Source organism: Exophiala aquamarina (assembly GCF_000709125.1).
Source record: "Exophiala aquamarina CBS 119918 chromosome Unknown aczIA-supercont1.2, whole genome shotgun sequence".
Classification (NCBI taxonomy): Eukaryota; Fungi; Ascomycota; class Eurotiomycetes; order Chaetothyriales; family Herpotrichiellaceae; genus Exophiala; species Exophiala aquamarina.
Genome location: NW_013550586.1, coordinates 2835111 through 2855590, shown reverse-complemented (window position 1 = coordinate 2855590; position 20480 = coordinate 2835111). Strand labels below are relative to the sequence as shown.

Genomic DNA, 20480 nt, shown 5'->3' with positions numbered 1-20480 from the left:
TCCGGAGATCTCGACACTTCATGGGATCTGTGGGAGTCGCTCTCTGGCGAACGTACGCACCTGTGCAGGTCGAAGATACTATGCCTTATCAGTTAATTTCACCGGAACCCTCTGAACCCGGAGGCACTCTGGTGAACCCCCATGGTCCAGCGGATGACACACCTCGTGAAATTCGTAATGATGATCGCCCCGGAAACTTTGAATCTCGTGGATGAAAAGGGAAAGAGAGGAAGGAACAGATTCCTTGGATGGCCAAGTCACGGGGTAAACGCTATTGGCTTTAAGGTTTGAAATGCTGTCTCTGATTGGCTGGCTCAGCTCACAGGCGGAATGTGTGCCGCAATCCCCCTTTGGTGAAGTCCAAAGGGTTTCTGTGTAACCATTTCCGCCACGCCTTCTCCTCACTTCTCTTGACGGGCTTTGTCGTGTTCTCGAATTGTCTTGTAGTTTGCATGACACTCTGTAACTCGTGATTGGCCCGGTGTCGACCCAGGTTCTTCTCCCCAGAACGCTGCATTCCGTGGTAGACACTATGAGCTGGACGGTAACAAGTAGGTCTAGCGTGTAGAGCCACGGGCGACACAATGGTCTATCGAGGCTGCGGAAGGGGTTTATATATCTTTCTTGCACCCGCAACTATCGCCAATCGTCAGATGATAGTGGAACTGCCCTGTCGTCCTCGTCCCCAAGCACCTTGCCACTATGGACACTGAGAAGTATGGAACATACAGCGCTGGGGAGAAGGTTGTTGTCACGGGGGCACCTACCCATCGACAATCACTCAATGATGAGCAGCTGTTGGCTGCCATAGGGCACAAGCAACAGTTGCGTCGGGAATTTTCAATATGGTCCCTTGGCTGCTTATGTCTCTGCTTGATGGCAACCTGGGAGGCCTTGTCTTCAGTTGTCGCGACTGCATTGATAAGTGGGGGTGCGCCATGTCTATTCTACAACTAGTGAGTTTCCACAGGCATTCATTCCTAGGAGATATCGACTTACTGGTGTCTATAGCATCATTTCCTTCCTTGGTACCGTCGCAATTGCCGTATCTCTGGCCGAGATCGCAAGCATTTGGCCAACGGCTGGTGGCAAGTTGAATCTCAGTAGATGGAACTGTTCTGAGTATATCTAACGTGAAAAGGTCAATACCATTGGGTCGCTGCCCTCGCTCCTGGGAATAGTCGAGCTGTTGCCTCTTGGTTCACCGGCTGGATTTCGATCGGTGGTCAGATTGTTCTCACCGCATCTGCAGCCTTTGCCGGTGGATTGCAGTTTCAAGCCCTCATTACCCTGAATCATCCCGACAGCTACGTGCCTGAAAGATATCAGGGAATGCTTTTCTACTGGCTCATTATTGCATACAGCACAATCGTCAATATATGGGGCATGAAAATACTCCCGCATACCAACCTTGCATCAGGGGTATTGCATCTGGCAGGCTTCTTGGTGATCACCTGTGTTGTTGGAGCACGATCAGAGAAGCACTCGGCTCACTATGTGTTCGTTGAAGTCTCAAATAGCAGTGGCTGGTCGAGCGACGGTGTCGCCTGGTTGGTCGGTCTGCTGAGCTCGGTCTATCCGTTCCTCGGGTATGCTCCTTCTCCCAATCATGACACGACGTAAGTTTAATTTTTGATCTAGGTATGATGCTGCGGCACACTTGTCTGAGGAGCTACCGCGCCCATCAAGAAATGTCCCCTTGGCGATGGTGGGCTCTGTCGTCGCCAATGGGATAATTGGATTTATCTATTGCTTGGTCCTCCTCTTCTCACTCGGAGATCTGACCACACTGCTCGAATCGCCCACCGGATTTCCGTTCATGCAGCTCTTTCTCAACACAACGAATTCTGCCGCAGGTGCCACGATCTTGACCTTGATTATCTGCCTTATCGCTACCGCAGCAAACGCGGCAGGGCTCACTTCTACTAGTCGAACTTTCTGGGCATTCGCAAGGGATGACGCGGCGCCGTTTTCAAAATACTTTTCCCACGTTCACCAAAAGCTCGAAGTGCCGGTACGAATGGTGGTGTTGGTGGCGGTGTTACAGGCTCTGCTCGGATTCATCTACCTTGGAAACACGACCGCATTCAATGCAATTCTTTCGATGGCCATTATAGGAATGTATCTCTCATATCTCCTTCCTATTGTTTATATGCTGCTATTTGGACGCCCCAAACTCTCACCAAGCGAATATGGGCCTTTCAAACTCGGGAAAGTGGGTGGTATGGTGATCAACGTCGTGGCTATCTTGTGGCTCGTCTTTGCCATGGTTTTCTCAACATTCCCAAGTTTCCAGCCCGTGACGGCGCAGAATATGAATTACAGCACGGTCGTTCTTGCAGGCTGGGTTGCAGGTGGTGCCGTATACTATTTCCTGGTTGCAAGGAAGATTTATCGTGGCCCTGTGGTTGAGACCGAGAGTGTGACTGTGGGGGATTCGAAATAAGATGAGACGGGCCATTGGGAGGAATGCATGATATCTGAAAATGCGCCTCTGTCTTGTGTATTTCTACATAGGCAACTTGATCCTGTTCTTAGGGAGCAAGCAACTAATTACCTTCTTAACTGTTCGGCTTACGATTTGCATTTTTCGGTTCTTCATTCTCCCTTCTGGTGGTCCTTGCGTTGAAGCGCACGTGTATGAGGGCTGCCTTGCGAGGTCATTTACCACCTGTGACCCTACAACGTGGCACTCCTTTTTGAATCTGTACGAATTGAATTATGTCAAATTCCCAGCCATGAAATTAGAATGGTACTCACATGGCCACTTGAGCCGGGGTCAAGGAGCATCATCCTCCCAGACATCCTTCTCGTACGGTGGTAAGCCGGTGAGTCTGTACAGTCACCGCATTTCTGATACAGCAACGGGTGAGAGTGAAATGCATTCTTCAACTGAAGCCCATCGCTCTCGGCGAATCTCGCGAAGTGTTTCGGATTGGAGAGGAGCGGTAATTGACAAGAACCATGACGAGGATGTCCGTTGGCCCCCATCTTGAACAATCGTTGCAACAATCGGTGAGAGAGGCCACAGCTGGTTGCAACAAAGGGCAGATCTCGCTGGAAAATTCACGGCAGCAATAGCTGATAGCGAGCGCCCCTACAGCAAAGTCACAGCCAATTATTAGCACGGATTATCTAGGCCCAACCGTTGCGCCCATAAATAGGAGTAGGAGCTGCAAGGTGTGCGCATTTTACTCTCTCAGAGGCCAATCGGGCCGAGCTTCCTCATATTCATATAATTGAATTCAAGGGTGCATGTGGCGAGTTAGTAGGGCGGCGTTTCATTCGACCATTTGCGATGCGACACTGCGTACTTGGGAGACACATACATATCCATACTTGTACATGCATGCGACTTGACGAGAACTGCCGAGGACCTGCCTCGCGCTCGGTACCTGCGTGCTTTCAGCTGCGCAGAGCTTTGACCATAGGTTTATGTCAAGCACGCTGTGCTTGCTGGCCTAGTGCCTGGCCGCCTAGCCTGCGTGGTCTCACTGTGTAAGCCTTACCACTGGCAATAGATTGACTAGGCTTCACCAGTGTACGTGATGGGCACGCCCGCGTTCGGCGAGTCGGTCAAAAATGGGTTGGCCAAGTCGGTGAGGGAATTGGTCAAACGTCTCGAAATGTATTTTTGTGCAAGAGGAGAAGTTCAAGGACTTGAATTTCGTTGGCCTGAAATCTCGTCTATTGTGCGTGGGCTGAAGGCTCCCCTGGACAAACTTATCTTAGAGGGCCCCAGTATGGAGTAACAAGTGCCAGTGCGCATCGACCTGCGCAAAAGGGCCCAGGCACGCAATTGCGGGTTTACTGTATCGATGGATTTGATAGAGCCCGATAAGGGAGTCAATCCGACAGAGGGATGGATGGATCGATGGATCGACCCGTTTCCAGAAGGAATGATGTGATGTGATGGATGTTTCGTTCCGATGCTGGCCTGGCATGGAAATAGCCCACAGGGCAGACAGATGGGTACTGAGCAAACCTCATTTCCCCGTCTTCCATGAAAGAGGCAGGAGAAAGCTCCCGGACCGACCCCTGGCAATCATCCTTGATCGGAGATTTCTTAGTGTGGGCGCTAGCTAGAACCAAGTTCCCACCTCGTGTTGGCTGGTGCCGTGGAAGTGGTCAGACCCAGGTTCAGAGAGACTGATTCGTACTCCGCGAAGGGAGCAGAGACACAGGAACCCAAGGACCGGTACAAGTAGTTTGACAGCTTGTAGTCCAAGCTATTGGCCAGTTGCACTGTAGGCCCCTTGTAGCCACGTTAGGCTGAGGAACAGAAAGAGGACTGCCCTCTGCATGCTGTAGAAGTAACCATGGATGTGGCGATCATCCACCAGGAGGCTCAAAGACTCATGAGGCGCAACAATCTCAAGGAACGAGGTGTCGGATCCCCGGAAAATCGTCCACCAAGCAAATTGAGTTTCTTGAGTCTTGTCTCTCATCTCGTCTGGCCTGGGCGAAACCTGTTTCTCCTCCTCGAGCGCTCTGGTTCATCCAATTTCGGCCCCTGTAACCGCGGCCCTCCAATCTGCAGCTACCCACTGCACACGTCTTCGTTGCTGAGCGCCCCAGCAGCCCTGGGAAGCCCCGTCGGCTGCGTCTGAGGCACTCCGTACCTGGGCGTAGATCGCCTGCAAGCTGCAATGAGTGGTCCTCGTTGCTGGGAGAAAATCTCCGTAGGCCAATGCATCGTGATGCAGCTACCAGGACCTCGTCACATCGGGACCAAAATAGACAATGACCTCAACTGACCGCTCTATCAAAGTCCGGATATTCTTCATGCTCTGGGAATCAATCAACGCGATACACGTAATGTCGTTGCCGTCACAGACCCTCTCTCACTTGCTGGTGTCAGTCGATTTCCCAACGGATTCCGCCACTTCAATCCATGGCTCCCGTTCCATTGTTGAGCATCCTTGTAGGGTTTCTGCTTAGCGGCAGTCCTCCACGGAAACTTAGTTCACACGTTTGCCATTCGCTTTGCCCTCGTGCCCGCTTCGCTTGCTGCTCGTCTGCAAATTGAGGATCATCTTGTCCCAAAACGTAAGTCCAAGGGACCTGGTGGCTTGCCTCGTCACTCTCCCAATCTTGTTGCATGCTCGCCTCATCCCTCATTTGGAGAGCCTCGGGATCCACATCTGCTAAGCTATTCATTCTGATTCAAAAGAATGGCTGCTCGCCGTCACCTGGGGGGTGGGGGAAGGCGAGGGTTGTTCGCAGGGCTTCTCCTCTCCATTGCATCTTTGCATGCATCGTCTTTCCATCTTGTTACTTGCATCCTCGTTTGACACTTCGACGATGTATTGACCGAGCCACGTGAATTGTTCGCTTTCATTTCCGAGCAAACTACACCGACTGACGTGGAAGTGTAACGATCGACCCGCTGTGTCTTAATGTGCTGAAAAGCCCGACCGCTGCGCGCAAAGCGCAGAACGACCTTCTACTAGTACCTTTCGATATAAAATGCGGCCGTCTTATGTTATATTGCTATCCCTCTTGGGTGGTGTAATCCCCTTGGGGGCGTCTAATCCCGATAATGCTCTACAGAAACGGCAAGACACAGCAACTACTGGTAGCGGAACAAGTTTCCCCAGCCTGACAACCGATTCACCAATTGCGTCGACCGAATCCGCCTCTTCGACAAGTGAGGCTGTTACCTCGGAGAGTGCCAGGTCAACTGGAGATACTGATCCCTCGCGAGAGACTGCTACATCATCTGAGCAGCGTTCGACTACGGCCTCCCGCTCTTCATCGACGACATCACCAAGTCCTACTGCGGACGACTTCGTGGCAAGCAATGGGACCGACACTTCAGGTGATGCGAAGCAGGAAGATAACTTGCCATGGGAACCCACAATTACTCCAGCATTAGGAATCGCCGGAGTGTTTCTCATCGTTCTGGGCTCGATTTATGCTCTAATAGGTGTCAAGAGCAGATGGGTTCAGATCTTCTTGTCCACTGGCTTCCTTGCGAGTACTGCAACCGCGGCACTCGTAGAGTATGTCATGCATCCACCGGTCACGAACGCTATCCAAGGAGGATTCTTTGTCGCTATTTTTATGACTGGACTTGTCTTTGGGGCCGGAGCTCTAGTTTTCAAAGAATTCACAGAAGGATTTGGTTGTCTTCTCGGCGGCTTCAGCTTTAGTATGTGGCTGCTGACTCTGAAAGCGGGAGGTCTCATCACCAATCCTGTTGGAAAGGGCGTCTTTATCGGCGTCTTCTGCATACTTGCATGGGCGCTTTCCTTCAGCTCATACACCCGCCCGTATGCCTTGATCGGGTCGACGTCCTTCAGCGGCGCAACTGCCTTTGTCCTTGGCATCGACTGTTTCACCAGGGCAGGAATGAAGGAGTTTTGGTTTTACATCTGGGATCTTAACGATGATCTCTTTCCGTTAGACACTACGTTTCCGCTCACAAAGGGCATGCGAGTGGAGATCGCTGTAATCATCATTGGTACCATCATCGGCGTCCTCTCGCAGATCAAGTTATGGAAGGTCATCAAAACCAAAGAGAAGGTGGTGGAAGCAAATCAGCAAGAAGTTGATCGACAACAGGAGGCCATCGACGCCGCCTTAGGACTACATCTGCAGCGACAGAACGATCGCGAGAAGTCTCAATGGGAAAAACAATACGGTGATAGGCTACAAAGCAAGCGCAACACTGTCCTTTGGCAGGATGCACATCCCGAAAAGAGGTACTCAAGTGTCTCGGTCGTTCCAGTCCAGCCTGTTTCTGCGCCAACAGACAGCTTGGAGATGAATGTCTATACACCTCGGAGAATCTCTGGGTATGGATCCAAGAACAAACGACAAAGCTCAGTCGCCGTCGATGTAATTGAAGAAATCGAGGAAGATCCTGTGGTGGTCGCGGAGACCGAGCGTCGGAAAGCTCTGCAGGCTCTTGAAGAGGTTGACATCTCGGCCGAGGCTGCTCCTTCAAAAGACGACCAAAAAGCAAGAGGTTTTTCCACGGCGAAATCGACGAACTATAAATCGCTTGCTGGCGAGGAGCCGACTGACACAGGGAAGAGTAGTGATCCGAACGCTCAAAAGAGACAGTCTCAACAACTACTACCGCGCCTGTCGAAGCGTCTCAGCCAGCCTAACATAGGTCCATCAGAGTCAAATGAAAATCTCCTCGAGACCGAAAGACCCTACAGTAGGGCATCTTCAGTAGCCGCAACTATGGATGGAGCCAATGAGGAGCTCGACCTACCAGCACTTGAGAACGGGGAAGATGATGTACCGATGCCACCGGAAATCGTGATCTCTCCAGTTGGATCGGACACCGGAGAATCACGAAACATCGGCCTTCACCTACCCACGGAAAGCTCAAAATTTTCTAGCCACTTGCCGGAGGCTGCTGAGTTGGCTTCTGACTCAACGGCCTTGAACGACGGCTTGGGATCGAGCAATGTCTCCTCGACAGAAGGGGTAGACAAGGACGCGCCGCGAAGCCACAAAGACTACTCACAATCACAGACAACTGGAAGCTCGAACTCTAGCGCCGATAGTTTAACTGCTCTGGCTCTTGCTCAAGTGCCAAGCCAACTGTCGAATGTCGTGTTATCCTATCGAACAAATGAATGGGCGAAGCACATCAGTGTTGCTGAAGTCCCGGTTTGTGATGAACCTGAACCCATTGACGGAAATGATGAGGAGTTACCAACCCAACTAGCCAGACCGATCCCTGAAGCGGAGAAAACATTTGAGCCCAATGTCCCTGCTGTCGAGGTACCTCAAGCAGAGATGCTCCCACCGTCTGTGAAAGCTAATAACGGAGGAGTTGGTATTGCCGCGAGTCCAACCTTCTCTCAGAGATCTTTCTCCGACCCAGATCGGCGCAAGAGCACGACTATAAAAACCCCCTCAAGGACCGGATCCATGCAATCGTTGAAGTTGCCCGGACACAGGAATAGCAGAAATAGCTTCGACCCCGGTTCCACTACCTCATTAGTCACAACCCCAATCGATGAGAATGTGCCTACAGTCTTCGCTGCCCACAGAAGACCAGAACGACGAGTATCCAACGGTTCGTACATGCAACCAAACCGAATATCGTCCACATCTTCCTTGACAGGGCCAAGCGCTCCACGCCCACACACATCCCGAACCGCCACGTCTCCCTATCCCAACAACACCAGCACGGCCAGCCTCCCATACTCCATTAGGCCTTCGAGCCAACAAGCACCAATGCAGATGGGAACACGACTTGACTCGTATGACTCGCGACAGCCGTCATGGTCGGGTAACCGAAACAACAACGAACGCAGGGAATCCTTGCTCGCAGAATGGCGGCTCTCTCAGCAACAGCGTGCAACCAATCAGGGTATCAGTGGCACAGCTGTCGACACCGGGCGGGCCCAAATGCAAGCGGAGCGAGAGACCAGGCGTATAGCCGATGAATACCTGAAGCGCGAGCAGCAACGCAAGCAACAGACAATGGATCAAGTCATGAGACGGCCCGATATGCAGGACGCACACCGTGAAGCCATGCGAAGGATGCAGGCCAACGCCAACAATACCCTCCGTAACTCCTCTGCCTAAACACCAACACGGCATTCTCAGACATTCAAACCGAATCCCCGATCTTCTCGAACCTCCTCAACTCTTAGCATTGACATCACCATCACATATCACCGGACCTAACTTCACGTAACGACGAATATGCCCCAATTTTCCCTGGACACTTGTTTGAGGTGCAAAAAATCCACAGCCTCACGCATATATACCTCCGGAGTTTTCCAAGATCTTGCCGATCCCATTCTTACGGGAAACCATCCATACGTGGCCATGGTTTATCTTTTATTTGTAACGAGAACAACTTTCCCATTCAACCCATTCATTCTTTGAGAGGCAGCATCTTGATCGGTCAGCGGCATTGGGAGAGGGAACAAAAAGCGAACCCAAAAATGGTTCGTTCGGTACAGCTACAGCAACTACTATTTCGCGAGGAGTTTTTTGTGTCGTGGACGGAACCCTTTTGGTTCCCCCTTTCTTCTTGGTAGTGTGCTTCGGCCCTTTCGAGGAAATTCTCAAGGAAATGATATCCGTATGGGAGATACTTGGTCCTGACTGACCGACGGCCTGACACGCAACTTTACGAGCCAAGGACCGAGCGCTGCCATCTTACTACAATTTGCTAGTGATAAGAAGAGAAGCTTTGCCCGGGGTTTCGAGAATTTTTCTCTCTTGGATATATACTTGCATGATACCCCAAATCTTCTCGGCCGGAAAAGACAAAGCAGCCATGAGAGAAAGATTCGATATACATTATACTATGCTATACTACATAGTATGCTTTTCTATACAAAGGCATATAATATTAAAGAAAAACCTTAATTCTTCAAAAACATATATGCTCGAGCTACATTGTATTCGGTTTTGGATATCTGCCTCGTCCTCGGTTTCTAGTGATCAGCTACTTCTACCTTATGGAGCATTAGCCACCATATATGCCACAGGATCGGGCCACAATGGCGGGGAGCCGCATGAGGGGGACTTAGTGGGGCACCTTGCATTTGAGATCCCGTCAGGACGGGTCCTTACCTCATACAAAATACTTGCCCAGATTGTACCGTACTGAATATCCAGCGGGTTGATCAAGTTACACAATACGGAGATGTTCCGCAGTCGAACTAGCCTGCTTGATATATTACTTTTTGGTCCTCAGAATCGCCAATAATCGACAGATGGAAGAGTCAATCTGCCCTGGCTGCTAGACCAAGTAGCTGCCCGTCCATCCGTGTCGTAGTAAACTGCCTGGGATTGGGCTTGTAGGGCAGAGGGCGGTGGTCCTACTGTACGATTTACGCCGGCGGCTCATTCACCTGAACATGGATTTTTCATTCTTTGCATAGCATGTTACTTCTGTTTTGTAGCTGGCACCCCGCTCACTTCACCTGCCCGTAATAAGTATCCAAAGTCAACATGGGTGGGAGAACGAGCGCGCCGTGCTCTTCCTCCTCATCGCCTTGGAACGGCGTGCGAAGGGCCGTCAATGCCGGCGCGGGCGTCCGCCTCCGACTTTGTTTCATGTCGTCGATGAAAGGACTTCGCACAGGTATTGAATATCGACCATGCAGGCCATGAGGACTGGGCCGCAGCGACGGCAATCGTGACGTGTTCGCCCTCGCACCACATTGGAAATTACCCAGTGCTTCTTGCCAGCTGTCATACCATCTTCGTGCCAGTGCCTCGTGCCAAAAGAACTGACGCATTATTGATTCCACCTCCTCCCAGCGTGCGGCTTCCTCAAAGTTTTCGAAAAAGGATCGCGCTAGCTCGAAAGTGTTGTGACCGAAATTGGAGTCGAGGCCCCACGAGCCAAAAAGGACAATCCAGATCCAAATCAAGCAGTTACGCTCGTCCGTGTTGCGGTGTCGTGTAAAGGGAAGCGATCTGGTCAACTCCTTCCTCGACCCCCTGTACGCAGTGATTTTCGCCAGTCTGGCTGTGGGGTTATGGATATTGAAACTGAACAGAATCAGGGCAAGGCATAGGTTTTTCTCCAAACTATGTTCAGTGCTCGATGAGGCGTGGAGGCAAGAACAGGCGTCAAAAATGTCGGGAGAGTCATGGCCGTCAGCGCTAGCATCACTTCCAGCAGCTGATCCGGGCCTCGAGACTCTAGATAGGATTTGCAAGACATCTATCCCAAGACTGCCTTGCCGAGCCACGGCAGAAAAGCCAGGTGGGAGCGTGGACACCAAGGAGAGAGTGTTAGGGTTGAATGGAAGCTGCGGATATTCTCGAAGTTGTTTTCGTTTCGACAACGGGAAGATACTCTTGTCGCCTGTTTCCAGCATCCAGAAGAAATCGAAATTCACGAGATACGACTTCATCAAGCCTCGGGAGCCTAAGTTGTCCAACCCGCCCTTCAAGGCGACAAGGAGCGCCACGCCCTTTCGATTGGTCATTGTGTCCTCTTGATAGACGACATCGAGACTCGCGAGAGCTAAGACGGTGACAAGCGCACCATTGTCCGGGGGCCCATCAAGGCTATTGAGCTGATCACGTAGCAAGGCTACGGCTTTTTGCCTGTGGAAGTCCACCTCTGGCGACGGCCGTGATGTTGGGGAGTAGTTCTTTTCCAAGTAAGCTTGTGACAAAGCCACCGCTCCATGGTAAGTACTCTGATTGGAGACGATCAGTGGGAAAATCAACGTCATTAGAGGATTGACCATATTGAGTGTTAGTCGCAGTGGCTCTTGGAGCGGTGAAAGTACATTGACATAGTAATCTAAGGCGCGGGTCACGCAGGGCGTTCGTTCGCCAGGCAGAGAATCAAAAGGATCTGTCCGAAAGCCTGCAGAGATCGTCGTTATGGGCGATAGGATGGGCGGTTGAGCCAGTTTCCTCAAGCCGATCTGCTGAGACTCTGGTGAAGACCTTTTTCTTTTCCGAACAGGCGCTGTAGTGCGGTGATCTACAACATCGGCCGGTAACGTTTCAAACGCAAGACGTTGAGGCAATGCATAGCGAGGCTCAGCCTGCTGTCGGACGGCAGTTCTGTACTTGCTCGAGATGTGGGATTTGACAGCTCGTCTATGCGAAGCACTATGACTAGGGGTGTTGTAATTCAGAAAAGTGAAGGCCTGGGCGTTGCGGTCTGTAGTGTCAGCCATTGGATATCAGTAGTGCCGGATACCATGCTGATATGGCGTCCGTCATGTACCGTGTGATTGGCGTTGCAGTGCTGGTTGTAATGATTTGTGGATGAATCTGTGCAAGGACCATGGACGGGAGTATGGATACCAGGTTCTGATGGACGTTGATGCCCCTAGGACGGCTGGTCGACCCTGGGCAAAAATAGAATAGAGGGCGAGTCTTGGCTGACCAACCCAGACGGGTTTGCAGCGATCGTCAATCGCCTGCAGAGATTCCTAATGAGCTTTGGGGGTTGTGTTGAGTCTTGACTAGAAACAGGCATCGCTCGAGGCACAGCATAGCAGGAAACGAAGCGGGCAGGCTGGAACTGGCAACGCAGCGGCACAAGCGGTGACACCCACAGGTGACAGTGACAGTGGCTCCCTGGCCTGCTAATTGACTTTAGGTTAGGGGGTGGGTAGTACCGACGGCTGGTACCTAGGGCTAGGTACCAGCCCTTGGTGCACACCGGCCTTGTAGGTGCCTACTGTAAGTTACTCGTACTCCGCAGTTAGCTCAAGCTGACTAAGGGCTGATGCCAAGCCTTCCGTCCGGATTCACTTAGCGGAGCTTAGGGCTAAAATTACTGAGTCATTACTTACGAGTACATATGTACCGTATGAGCACACGATGGGCTCTTTTCCACATCAAACTGGTGCAACATTGGATGCCGCTCCACGCCAACCACACAGGGTCGAACCTACTGGCCAAACTGGGCTGATCTTGTAATTTACTCAATCTGGCAGCTTCTACATCCGGCAAATATGGGTTTCACCAGACCCCTACGGAGTACTCGCGCACGTCATTCGGTGTCATTGTAATCCCTGCTTGGCCACGAATCTTCTGTTCCGTGCGCAGGTACGCTTACCTAGGCACCCCTAGGCACCCCTAGGCGCCCCTAGGGCACTCAGTATTGGCCTTGCCGCACAGGCGCTCTAGATTGATATGCACTTCCTCTTCCATATTATGCCTGAAAGGCAAAAGAACATTCCAAACAACAAATCCCGCAACTACAACTTAAGCGTTGGCTGTGAACCACACCTGATTCAATGTGCAGGACAGTATCACTATCCCACTCTATACACTACTATGTTGCCAGGGTGTCTTTTTTGCCGTCTCAGGGAAAATGGGTTCCAATCATCAAAATGACCCCTGCCTTGTACTGATGCTATCTAACTATCGTCCTATGTGTACTCGGTAAGGCCGACACATTATTCCTCTTTATAAGCCACCTGGTTGGCTCTCAATGCAGGGTACTCGGTGGAAGAGGTGGCACTCCACAATTCAACTAGCAAGCGGTCCAAAAAATGGGGACCGCTATTCTGAATTCAGCACTGTGTACCGCCTATATGATTGGAACGTCGCATAAAAAAGACGCTTCACGTGTCGTTAGCCCTGGTGCTACTGCAAGGCGAGCTTGTTGCAAATGTCCCAACATACCAGTGGGGTTTGTTTCGGAATGGCAATAACAGGTCTGAGACTTATAACTGTTGACTATCTAAGGATGCCGCCCCAGGTATTGTTCAGATCTCGATCCTCGATCCTCACCGAATAGTTCGATTGCATCAGCAGCGTCCCAAAAAGAAAAGGCCGTTGATCGTGTCAAAATCTCCCGTATATGCCATCATTGACACAAGCTGTGGACCTGAGCACCTAAGCATGGACTACTTCTTCAACAATCCTGGGGCCTTTCTTCCTCATGGCAGCCACCGCCGCGACGACAATCTTCCAGAACTGGTCTCCTCCTCATCCAGCTCCTCGCAGGTATCTATCCATGCCTATTCAATACTTCACAAATGACAAGTGAATAACCTTTCTTCCTTCAGAGCGCCGACCAGTTATTCGACTATGCCAACGCAAACACAGATGTGTACCAAGCGACCGACCAAAATTGGGCTCCACTCGACCTCGACAACCTGTTAGACTTCGCTGGAGACGAGCTGCAAGTCCTCGAACCCGGCAGCACATCCGCATCCCCCGATGGAGAGAAAGAGGAACAACAGACCACGAAACTAGTACGTGCGATTTCCTTTTATCTCCTCACCTATTTCCCACTCAGCTCTTTTTGCTAGTTGCTAGGTGCTACTGCCCAAACCTTTGTACACGTCTGTCTCTAATACATGGCCGTTTGCAGCGCCGAAGAGCACAAAATCGAGCATCGCAACGCGCCTTTCGAGAACGCAAAGACCGCCACCTCAAAGGGCTCGAATACCAACTAGAACACCTCAGCTCAAAACATCAAGACCTGATGCAATCGTACATGAAGCAATCCGAAGGCGTCGTCAAACTCAACTCGCGCCTAACCGAGCTTCGCACGCAGGTGAAGGCGCTCAAGACACACCAGCGCTTGATGTCGTCCGCTCATGCAGCAACAGGAACAGCGCCGGGGAGATCTGACAACGACAAGCGTTATAAATCCAGCTGTGACGCGGATAGCTTCGATGCCTTTTCCTTCATCTCACGAGAGGCCTTTGGCTTGGATGAAGAGCGCGAATCTTCCTCTTCTTTACTCTGGCACGACATGATGCGCTCGAGCACCGGTGGTGACGCAGCGGACCGCTTCCCGGGCAACGATCTACCAGCATTTGAAGATCTATTGCAGCTCAGTTGAGCGCTCTTTCTGGCTTGGACTTTCGTGTCTATTATGACCCTATTTAACGAGTGTCTTCTTGCGAGCGTTTCGTTTGGTGTTCAGGAGCTGACTAGCTAGGCATTTGGAGGAGAATTTGCAGGCAATAGCAATAGGTCCGCAAGCCTTCAAGGAGTGCTCAAGGTAACTAAGGATCGCGCGCCAGATGTGAGCTCTTCTCAGAACTATTAGTTATATGCCTGTCGGAACTCGGTCCCTGGTGGAGAGGAGAAGAGCAACAGAACGAAAGGAAAACTTCGTTCCTGCTCCCTTTGATGTTTGTGATTCGTATGACTTGTCTTCTTTTATCGTCCAGCAGATTTGGGGAGTGGAATTGTAAGAAAGGAAAGCGTGTGGGGAGCGGGTCCTCTTTCTCTGGGTATTTGTGGTTCATGTGATCAGCTTCTTCTTACATCATTGCACGAGACGACCGTCGACTACGGCAGCAGCAACGACGTCGACAATAACACTGGAATGCTGCATCCAGAAGAACGTCAGAAGTAATTTTCTGCATTCTCACACTCTCTTGTCTTGTTCTAGTCTCGTCTAGTCTAGTCCAGGTAAGCGTGCTCGTGGTCAATCTACTGTTATGCATATCAAACCTCCCTTCCATATTTGGCTTTCGCCTTGCTTAACAACTGTGGCCCGCCTCGATCCAGGACGAGTTGCGACAAATGAGCAGGCGTCACAAAGGCTCCTGTTTCATAGCTTGGCGAGTACAGCTGCAGCAGAAGACACCTGGATTGACAAATTGGCATTAGTACTTTTTTCTTCTAATTCGAGTCTCCTGATCGTAAAAAGAAAGTCGTTCCCATCTGGGGCTGACTAAACAGTGCGACCATCTGCATCATCCCTAATTGAAAGGATTGGGGACAATTCGAGGGTTTGTCACAAGGTTTCTTGTCTTGACCAGGTGTCAATGCACTTTTGGTCCAACAAGGGACTCCAGGCTCGAATTTCTCTTGGGGGAAAAGGAAGTCTGGAGAATGTGGAAAGAGAAGTTCAAAAAAGAGCCGCACTCACCGTAACGTCTCTGCCTGGCTCTTTTTCAGCGTACGTGACCTTTCCGTGGTCGATGACTATAGCATAGCGAGCGGTACGCTCACCAAGATTCCAGCCTATTGATTTGGAGAATTTTGTCTCGGGGTCGCTGAGGAAGAGCTGAGAGCAGACATTCTTCGTCAGCCAGTTTCTCGAGCAACTTTAAAGAGGTAGAATGGCATGGGCGGGTATCTTCCCGAGCGCCCGCCGCCGATGCATGGGAGGAAGCATCCATGGTAAGGTGAATTATACTAACAATATCATCATTTTTGATCCCATTGGCTTTACTCCACGCGCTCATGACGAAAGCGTCATTGAACGCCAGGACGGCCACGATGTCGACCTTCTTGCCCTTGATCTCCTCAAGCTTCTCGATGTAACCTGGCAGATGGCGGACGGAGCATCCAGGGGTGAATGCTCCCGGCACAGCGAAGAGCACCACCTTCTTGTCTGCCCATTCCTTGGTCGCGTTGTAGTTGATCGGAATGCCGCAGGCCGTAATCTCAGAGGATTCAGGCGTGTAGGGTACATAGCTAGAGGATTCGTTGTTAGCCTCGATGTAATAGGAGGGTTGGGATGCATGGCAAGGGATAAATGAATCAATACAGCCTCTTATCTGTACTTTTCATGTTGCAGGAGGTTGATATCAGCGCGAATTCGTTGAATACGTACGAGAAGACGACATCGCTAGGGAAAGCATCCCCTACTTTGAGACCTGCCATGCTTGCGGGTTGTCGAGGAAGTAAGAAGCTTGTAGACTAATGAAAACACCGTGGATGGAGGAATGTTCAACAGATTCTTGGTGCCAACGAAACAACGTCGCCTATCAGTGAGCCGCCAGGGGAAAACACTTGCTCTGGTGCCGCGGCATTCCCTGCGACAGCGAGTTGGCCCACTATGTAATCACGCAACCCTGCGCCTCTTGATGAAATGGAGGGGCACACTGGCCGAAAAAAACCCCGCTGCGGGGCCCGTTGGCAAGCTCATTGGAGATCTAATCTAATCTTCACACCCGGAAAGAACGTTGGTTCAAATCCCCTCGAGTTGCCGCTTTTAGCCTCTGACGATTGTCTTGCCGCTTCTTGAGCCGAGCTTACCCAAAATAGTAGTCATAGATCTATCTTACATTCGCTTGCTTGAACCTGACGCCGTACCTTAACATTCAGGCTCAAGATTGGCTGACTGGAGGTTCTGATTCCGCTTCAAAGCCTTCTGGACGCAGGTCAATGGTCTGCCGATTGGCCATTGAACGACAACCCAATGTTTTTCACCATAAGATTCGTCATGATGCATGCCGAAGTGACGTTGGTCCACCAATCGTGGATTCAGTGGCGTTGAGTTATTAGCTGGCCTTGTGTGCAGGGATGCGGAGGTTCGGATGGTTTTTCGAATGGGGTTAGAAAGAGCCGCTGGAATGTGGGCGAGTCGTGGTAAACTAACAGCAGTTTGCGTAGTCAGGGATAGCGTTGAGCGTGTCCACACCGTTGAGGTGAAAGTGCATATAAAGACTCTGGCTCTACCAAAGGGCCTCTCGTGGAAGTTCTCGAGAGATTCCAGTCCTTAAAACCACTCAACGGGTCCTCAATTGTATCTTGTCCAACATAAAATCATACATACCAGACATACCATGGCCTCCATAAAACCACCTTTCACCTGGGAAACTGCCCAAGAAAAGGTCAAGGCTGCTCAAAGCTTGTGGAACACGCAAGACCCGACCAGAGTCTCCAAAGGCTATACAGCTGACTGTGTATGGCGCAATCGGTCGTCGTTCATCGAGGGCACAGCTGAGATCATCGACCTCTTGACTAAGAAATGGGCAAAGGAAGCCAATTACCGACTGCGCAAAGAGCTGTTCGCGGTCACTGAGAACAAGATCGCCGTCCAGTTTTGGTACGAGTATCAAGATCGCCATGACGGGATGAAGTGGAAACGATGTTATGGGCTTGAGGACTGGACGTTTGACTACGAGACAGGAAAAATGAAGAAGAGACAGATGAGTGGCAATGATATTGTCCTGGGAAAGAACGGGGATGGGGTGGCCGTACCAGAAGAAGGTATCGAAGGAAGATGGTATATTGACGGAGTAGATGTGGACGATGAAAGTGTCACTAAGAAGCTCACGGCGATACACTTCTGAGGCAGTCAGATATGGAGGATTGGTTGAGAACGGGAGACATTTGAAGGAAAGGACGCAGTTTTGTACTTGATCAACTCCTTGCAATATCCATTCACCTAAAACTCCGGCTATTCCCCTAGAATGTGAACAGTAGTAATGATTGTGGATCGCCGTTGCATCATTAGATACAATCAGCAGGTGCCGCTACCTGTGGTTTAGCCAGAGCTGTGATTGTAGAGGTATTGAGATCCGGGAGTGTAGCAATTAATCATAACTCAGGATTATATTCAATCCATTCAGAGGACTCATCCTCCACTTCGAGAGGGTCTTCGACGAATGGCGCAAGCCTGTTCTTGAATTCCTCCAATGTCATGTTGTCATCTGCAACACTCGAGGCACCTGGAGTCCTGGGTGGGATGAGCACATTCGAGAGGACATGAATGACGCCATCTTTGGCAATACCATCTGGAACACTGACTCTTGTGAACCCGTTGATCTTAATGGTGACGAACCTGCCGTAACGAGCGATGTCGATGCTCAAGCTCTTGTCTTCAAGGCCGGTGGGCAGGTCGACGTGGATAACGCTTTTCGGGATCTTGTGATGAGGCGGGGCATTTGCAGAGTCTTCTTTGTAGATAGCATCAGAATACAGGGTGACGTCATCTGCCACATGGTACAGAACCAAGGCTTTGAGATACTTCAATCCAAATCTGCTAAAAAGGAAAGCATTGATTTTAGGACCAAGTTTCTTGAAAGCGAAATTAGATGGGGCAAACAAGGTTCCGCCGTGATGGCTCGAGCTATCGTTAAAGGCCGGGAACAAACCAGTCTTTTGGAGTGCGAGGTCAAGAGTACTAAATTCGCCCGGGAGGGCGGAGAGGATGTCCACAGCCTTTGGGGGAGGAAGCAGAATGCTGTCGAGACCATGAATGACACCGTTGGTTCCAAAGATGTCGATGGCCACTACTCGGGCATAGAAATTCAAGCTCAGACCGCGGAAGCCGATCTGAGTCGAAATACGTTGAGGAACTTTGCCAATGGCCTCAGCTTCCAGGGCAGTTGGAATCGTGCGTGAAACAAAGATGCGGCCAGCGGGGTAGAATTCAGGGGATACATGATAGGTGAGCAACTTCTTCAAGAATTCTTTTGGTGGTTTGGGGGCATGCTTGGGGATCTTTTCGAAAGCTTTGTCGGTAGGCGCAAACACAGTGTAATTGGCTTTGGTACCATTGAGGAGCTTCACCAGATCGGGGAATTCGTCGATGGCAGCAGCCAGCTTGGTGGTATATTTGCTCTTAGAGATCAGTGCGTAGACGGTCTCATTTGGAGGACCATGGGGTGGGTGGTGAGGCTTTCGACCTTTCCCGGGACGTCCACGGCCTGGAGGACCACGACCTGGGGGGCCATGGCCAGGAGGGCCGTGATGAGGTGGGCCATGGTGAGGAGGACCATCCTCAGTCAAGTCAAGGTCATACTCGGCCGTGTCGAGCCAGGCGTCGCCAGCAAAGGCGCTCTGGAAGTCCTCGCTGTACTTGACAGTGGTTGCTTCGACCGAGTCCACGACCTCGGCAAACTTGTGTTTTGCACAGTGAACTGTCTGTGTGAACTCCTGCTCTAGATCCTGCCAAAAAGACTCTGCTTTATGGTCCCTGTCCCAGAAAGGGTGCTCGACAGAGTCGTCAACTTCCTGAGTTTCAATGGCCAGAGACTCGAGGGTTTGTTGGTCTGGGATGACGAAGGCCGAAGCAACCGCGGCCACGGAGAAGATAGAAATGGCTCTCATGATGGGAGAGTGTGAGGACAGAGGAGATGCTCGGTTCACAAATGCAACTGAAGCAGAAGATAGAGTGGTAGCTGATGAAGAGGGAACCAACTACGAGGATAGTAGTGGGGGAGATAGATATCAGGCAGACGTCAAAGGGAGCATGAGCTTGCGCAGCCCGTGGATAGAAGACGTAACTCCGTTCATGGAGGCACTGCAACAGGTTTGTCGATAAGAACACTGACATGCTTGGCCCAGCAGCCGGACCTATGATAGGCCGGCGGTGCCAAAGAATGGGGCTGGCGCGACGTAAGACGAGCTGAGGCTTCAAATGCAGTTGCGAGCTTCGGCGGCGTCACTGGGATGGGCGTGTGGGCGGGTGGACGTGTGGCCAACATGGCCCGAGGGGCCCCAAAGAGAGCTTCCCCCAATCAAGCTTCGAATTGCACAGGTGACACGCACCCGTGGCTGGAGCTTGTTCGCCCTGGTTCCACTAACCATGGAGGCCGCAGTACGGAGTACTTACACGTTAGTAGGAAGTTAGTACGGAGGACTCGTGGTAACCCGCAACCACTGGCAGGCCCCAAGCGCCGGCCGCCGAGACATTAGCGCCTCCCTCATACGGGTAATAACAACAGATCCTTGAGCCGTGGGCAGTGGGCACATTGTCCGAGATCAACTCCGTCAATAGCCCGTTCAATCTAACAATGATTGAACATCTTCCACCGGACGGTGACCACACTGAAAGGAAGATTCCCCTGAGATGAACATGATGACCAAGGATTCCTGACCCTGCTTCGTGAGATGGTTCCTGAAGCCAGCCCTCTGTGTCTTTGTCCTGCAGCTGTTGCTTCCAGTTGTTGCTATACACATCATGCTGTCCGCTCAAGAGGAAGGCTGTAGGTCGCGCTTGCTGGGTGTCCATAATGGACTCAAGCAGCATCAGCAGGACCTGCCCTGTGTGCCTCAGGTAGGGAAGGTAGATTTGGAAGGCGCTTCGTTGCACCTGCGCTGGGACTCTGGGACGCACGGGAGCAAGACCGCTTGCTCAAGCTGTCGTCCCATCCCATCCCATTCCATCATTTTGTCCGTTGCTCAGCGCAATCAACTTGATTACCATCAAGCGAAGTCGCTCTTCAAGTCGTTCTTTTTGGATCCCCTCTCTTCATTTTGGTTTTTGGGTCTTTTTGGACTTACATAGAACATCTGTTGGCTTCTTACATGCCCAAAGCGCCAGCATTCCTCATTTGTGCCAATCACATCCTTTCCGA

The 20480-nt window shown here is 51.2% G+C and overlaps 7 protein-coding genes across 7 annotated transcripts; 4 read left to right on the top strand and 3 right to left on the bottom strand.

Moving 5' to 3' along the window:
• Positions 1-702: 702 nt before the first annotated feature.
• Positions 703-2446, top strand: A1O9_02853 (uncharacterized protein; the record flags this gene model as incomplete). Its single annotated transcript, XM_013408424.1, has 3 exons — positions 703-931; positions 1142-1589; positions 1642-2446. 3 exons carry the CDS (start codon positions 703-705, stop codon positions 2444-2446), a joined length of 1482 nt encoding a protein of 493 aa, XP_013263878.1.
• A 3023-nt stretch (positions 2447-5469) lies between these two features.
• A1O9_02852 (uncharacterized protein) lies at positions 5470-8559 on the top strand (the record flags this gene model as incomplete). Its single annotated transcript, XM_013408423.1, has 1 exon — positions 5470-8559. One exon carries the CDS (start codon positions 5470-5472, stop codon positions 8557-8559), a length of 3090 nt encoding a protein of 1029 aa, XP_013263877.1.
• Positions 8560-9905: 1346 nt separating this feature from the next.
• A1O9_02851 (uncharacterized protein) lies at positions 9906-11639 on the bottom strand (the record flags this gene model as incomplete). Its single annotated transcript, XM_013408422.1, has 1 exon — positions 9906-11639. One exon carries the CDS (start codon positions 11637-11639, stop codon positions 9906-9908), a length of 1734 nt encoding a protein of 577 aa, XP_013263876.1.
• Positions 11640-13320: 1681 nt separating this feature from the next.
• Positions 13321-14272, top strand: A1O9_02850 (uncharacterized protein; the record flags this gene model as incomplete). The annotated part of the gene is made up of 3 exons (XM_013408421.1): positions 13321-13425; positions 13488-13676; positions 13796-14272. 3 exons carry the CDS (start codon positions 13321-13323, stop codon positions 14270-14272), a joined length of 771 nt encoding a protein of 256 aa, XP_013263875.1.
• Positions 14273-15292: 1020 nt separating this feature from the next.
• On the bottom strand, positions 15293-16053 carry A1O9_02849 (oxidoreductase; the record flags this gene model as incomplete). Its single annotated transcript, XM_013408420.1, has 3 exons — positions 15293-15408; positions 15464-15864; positions 16004-16053. 3 exons carry the CDS (start codon positions 16051-16053, stop codon positions 15293-15295), a joined length of 567 nt encoding a protein of 188 aa, XP_013263874.1.
• Positions 16054-16958: 905 nt separating this feature from the next.
• Positions 16959-17468, top strand: A1O9_02848 (uncharacterized protein; the record flags this gene model as incomplete). Its single annotated transcript, XM_013408419.1, has 1 exon — positions 16959-17468. The coding sequence occupies one exon, from the start codon at positions 16959-16961 to the stop codon at positions 17466-17468; it is 510 nt and encodes a 169-aa protein (XP_013263873.1).
• Positions 17469-17715: 247 nt separating this feature from the next.
• A1O9_02847 (uncharacterized protein) lies at positions 17716-19230 on the bottom strand (the record flags this gene model as incomplete). The annotated part of the gene is made up of 2 exons (XM_013408418.1): positions 17716-18806; positions 18840-19230. The coding sequence occupies 2 exons, from the start codon at positions 19228-19230 to the stop codon at positions 17716-17718; spliced, it is 1482 nt and encodes a 493-aa protein (XP_013263872.1).
• Between the last annotated feature and the right edge of the window lie 1250 nt (positions 19231-20480).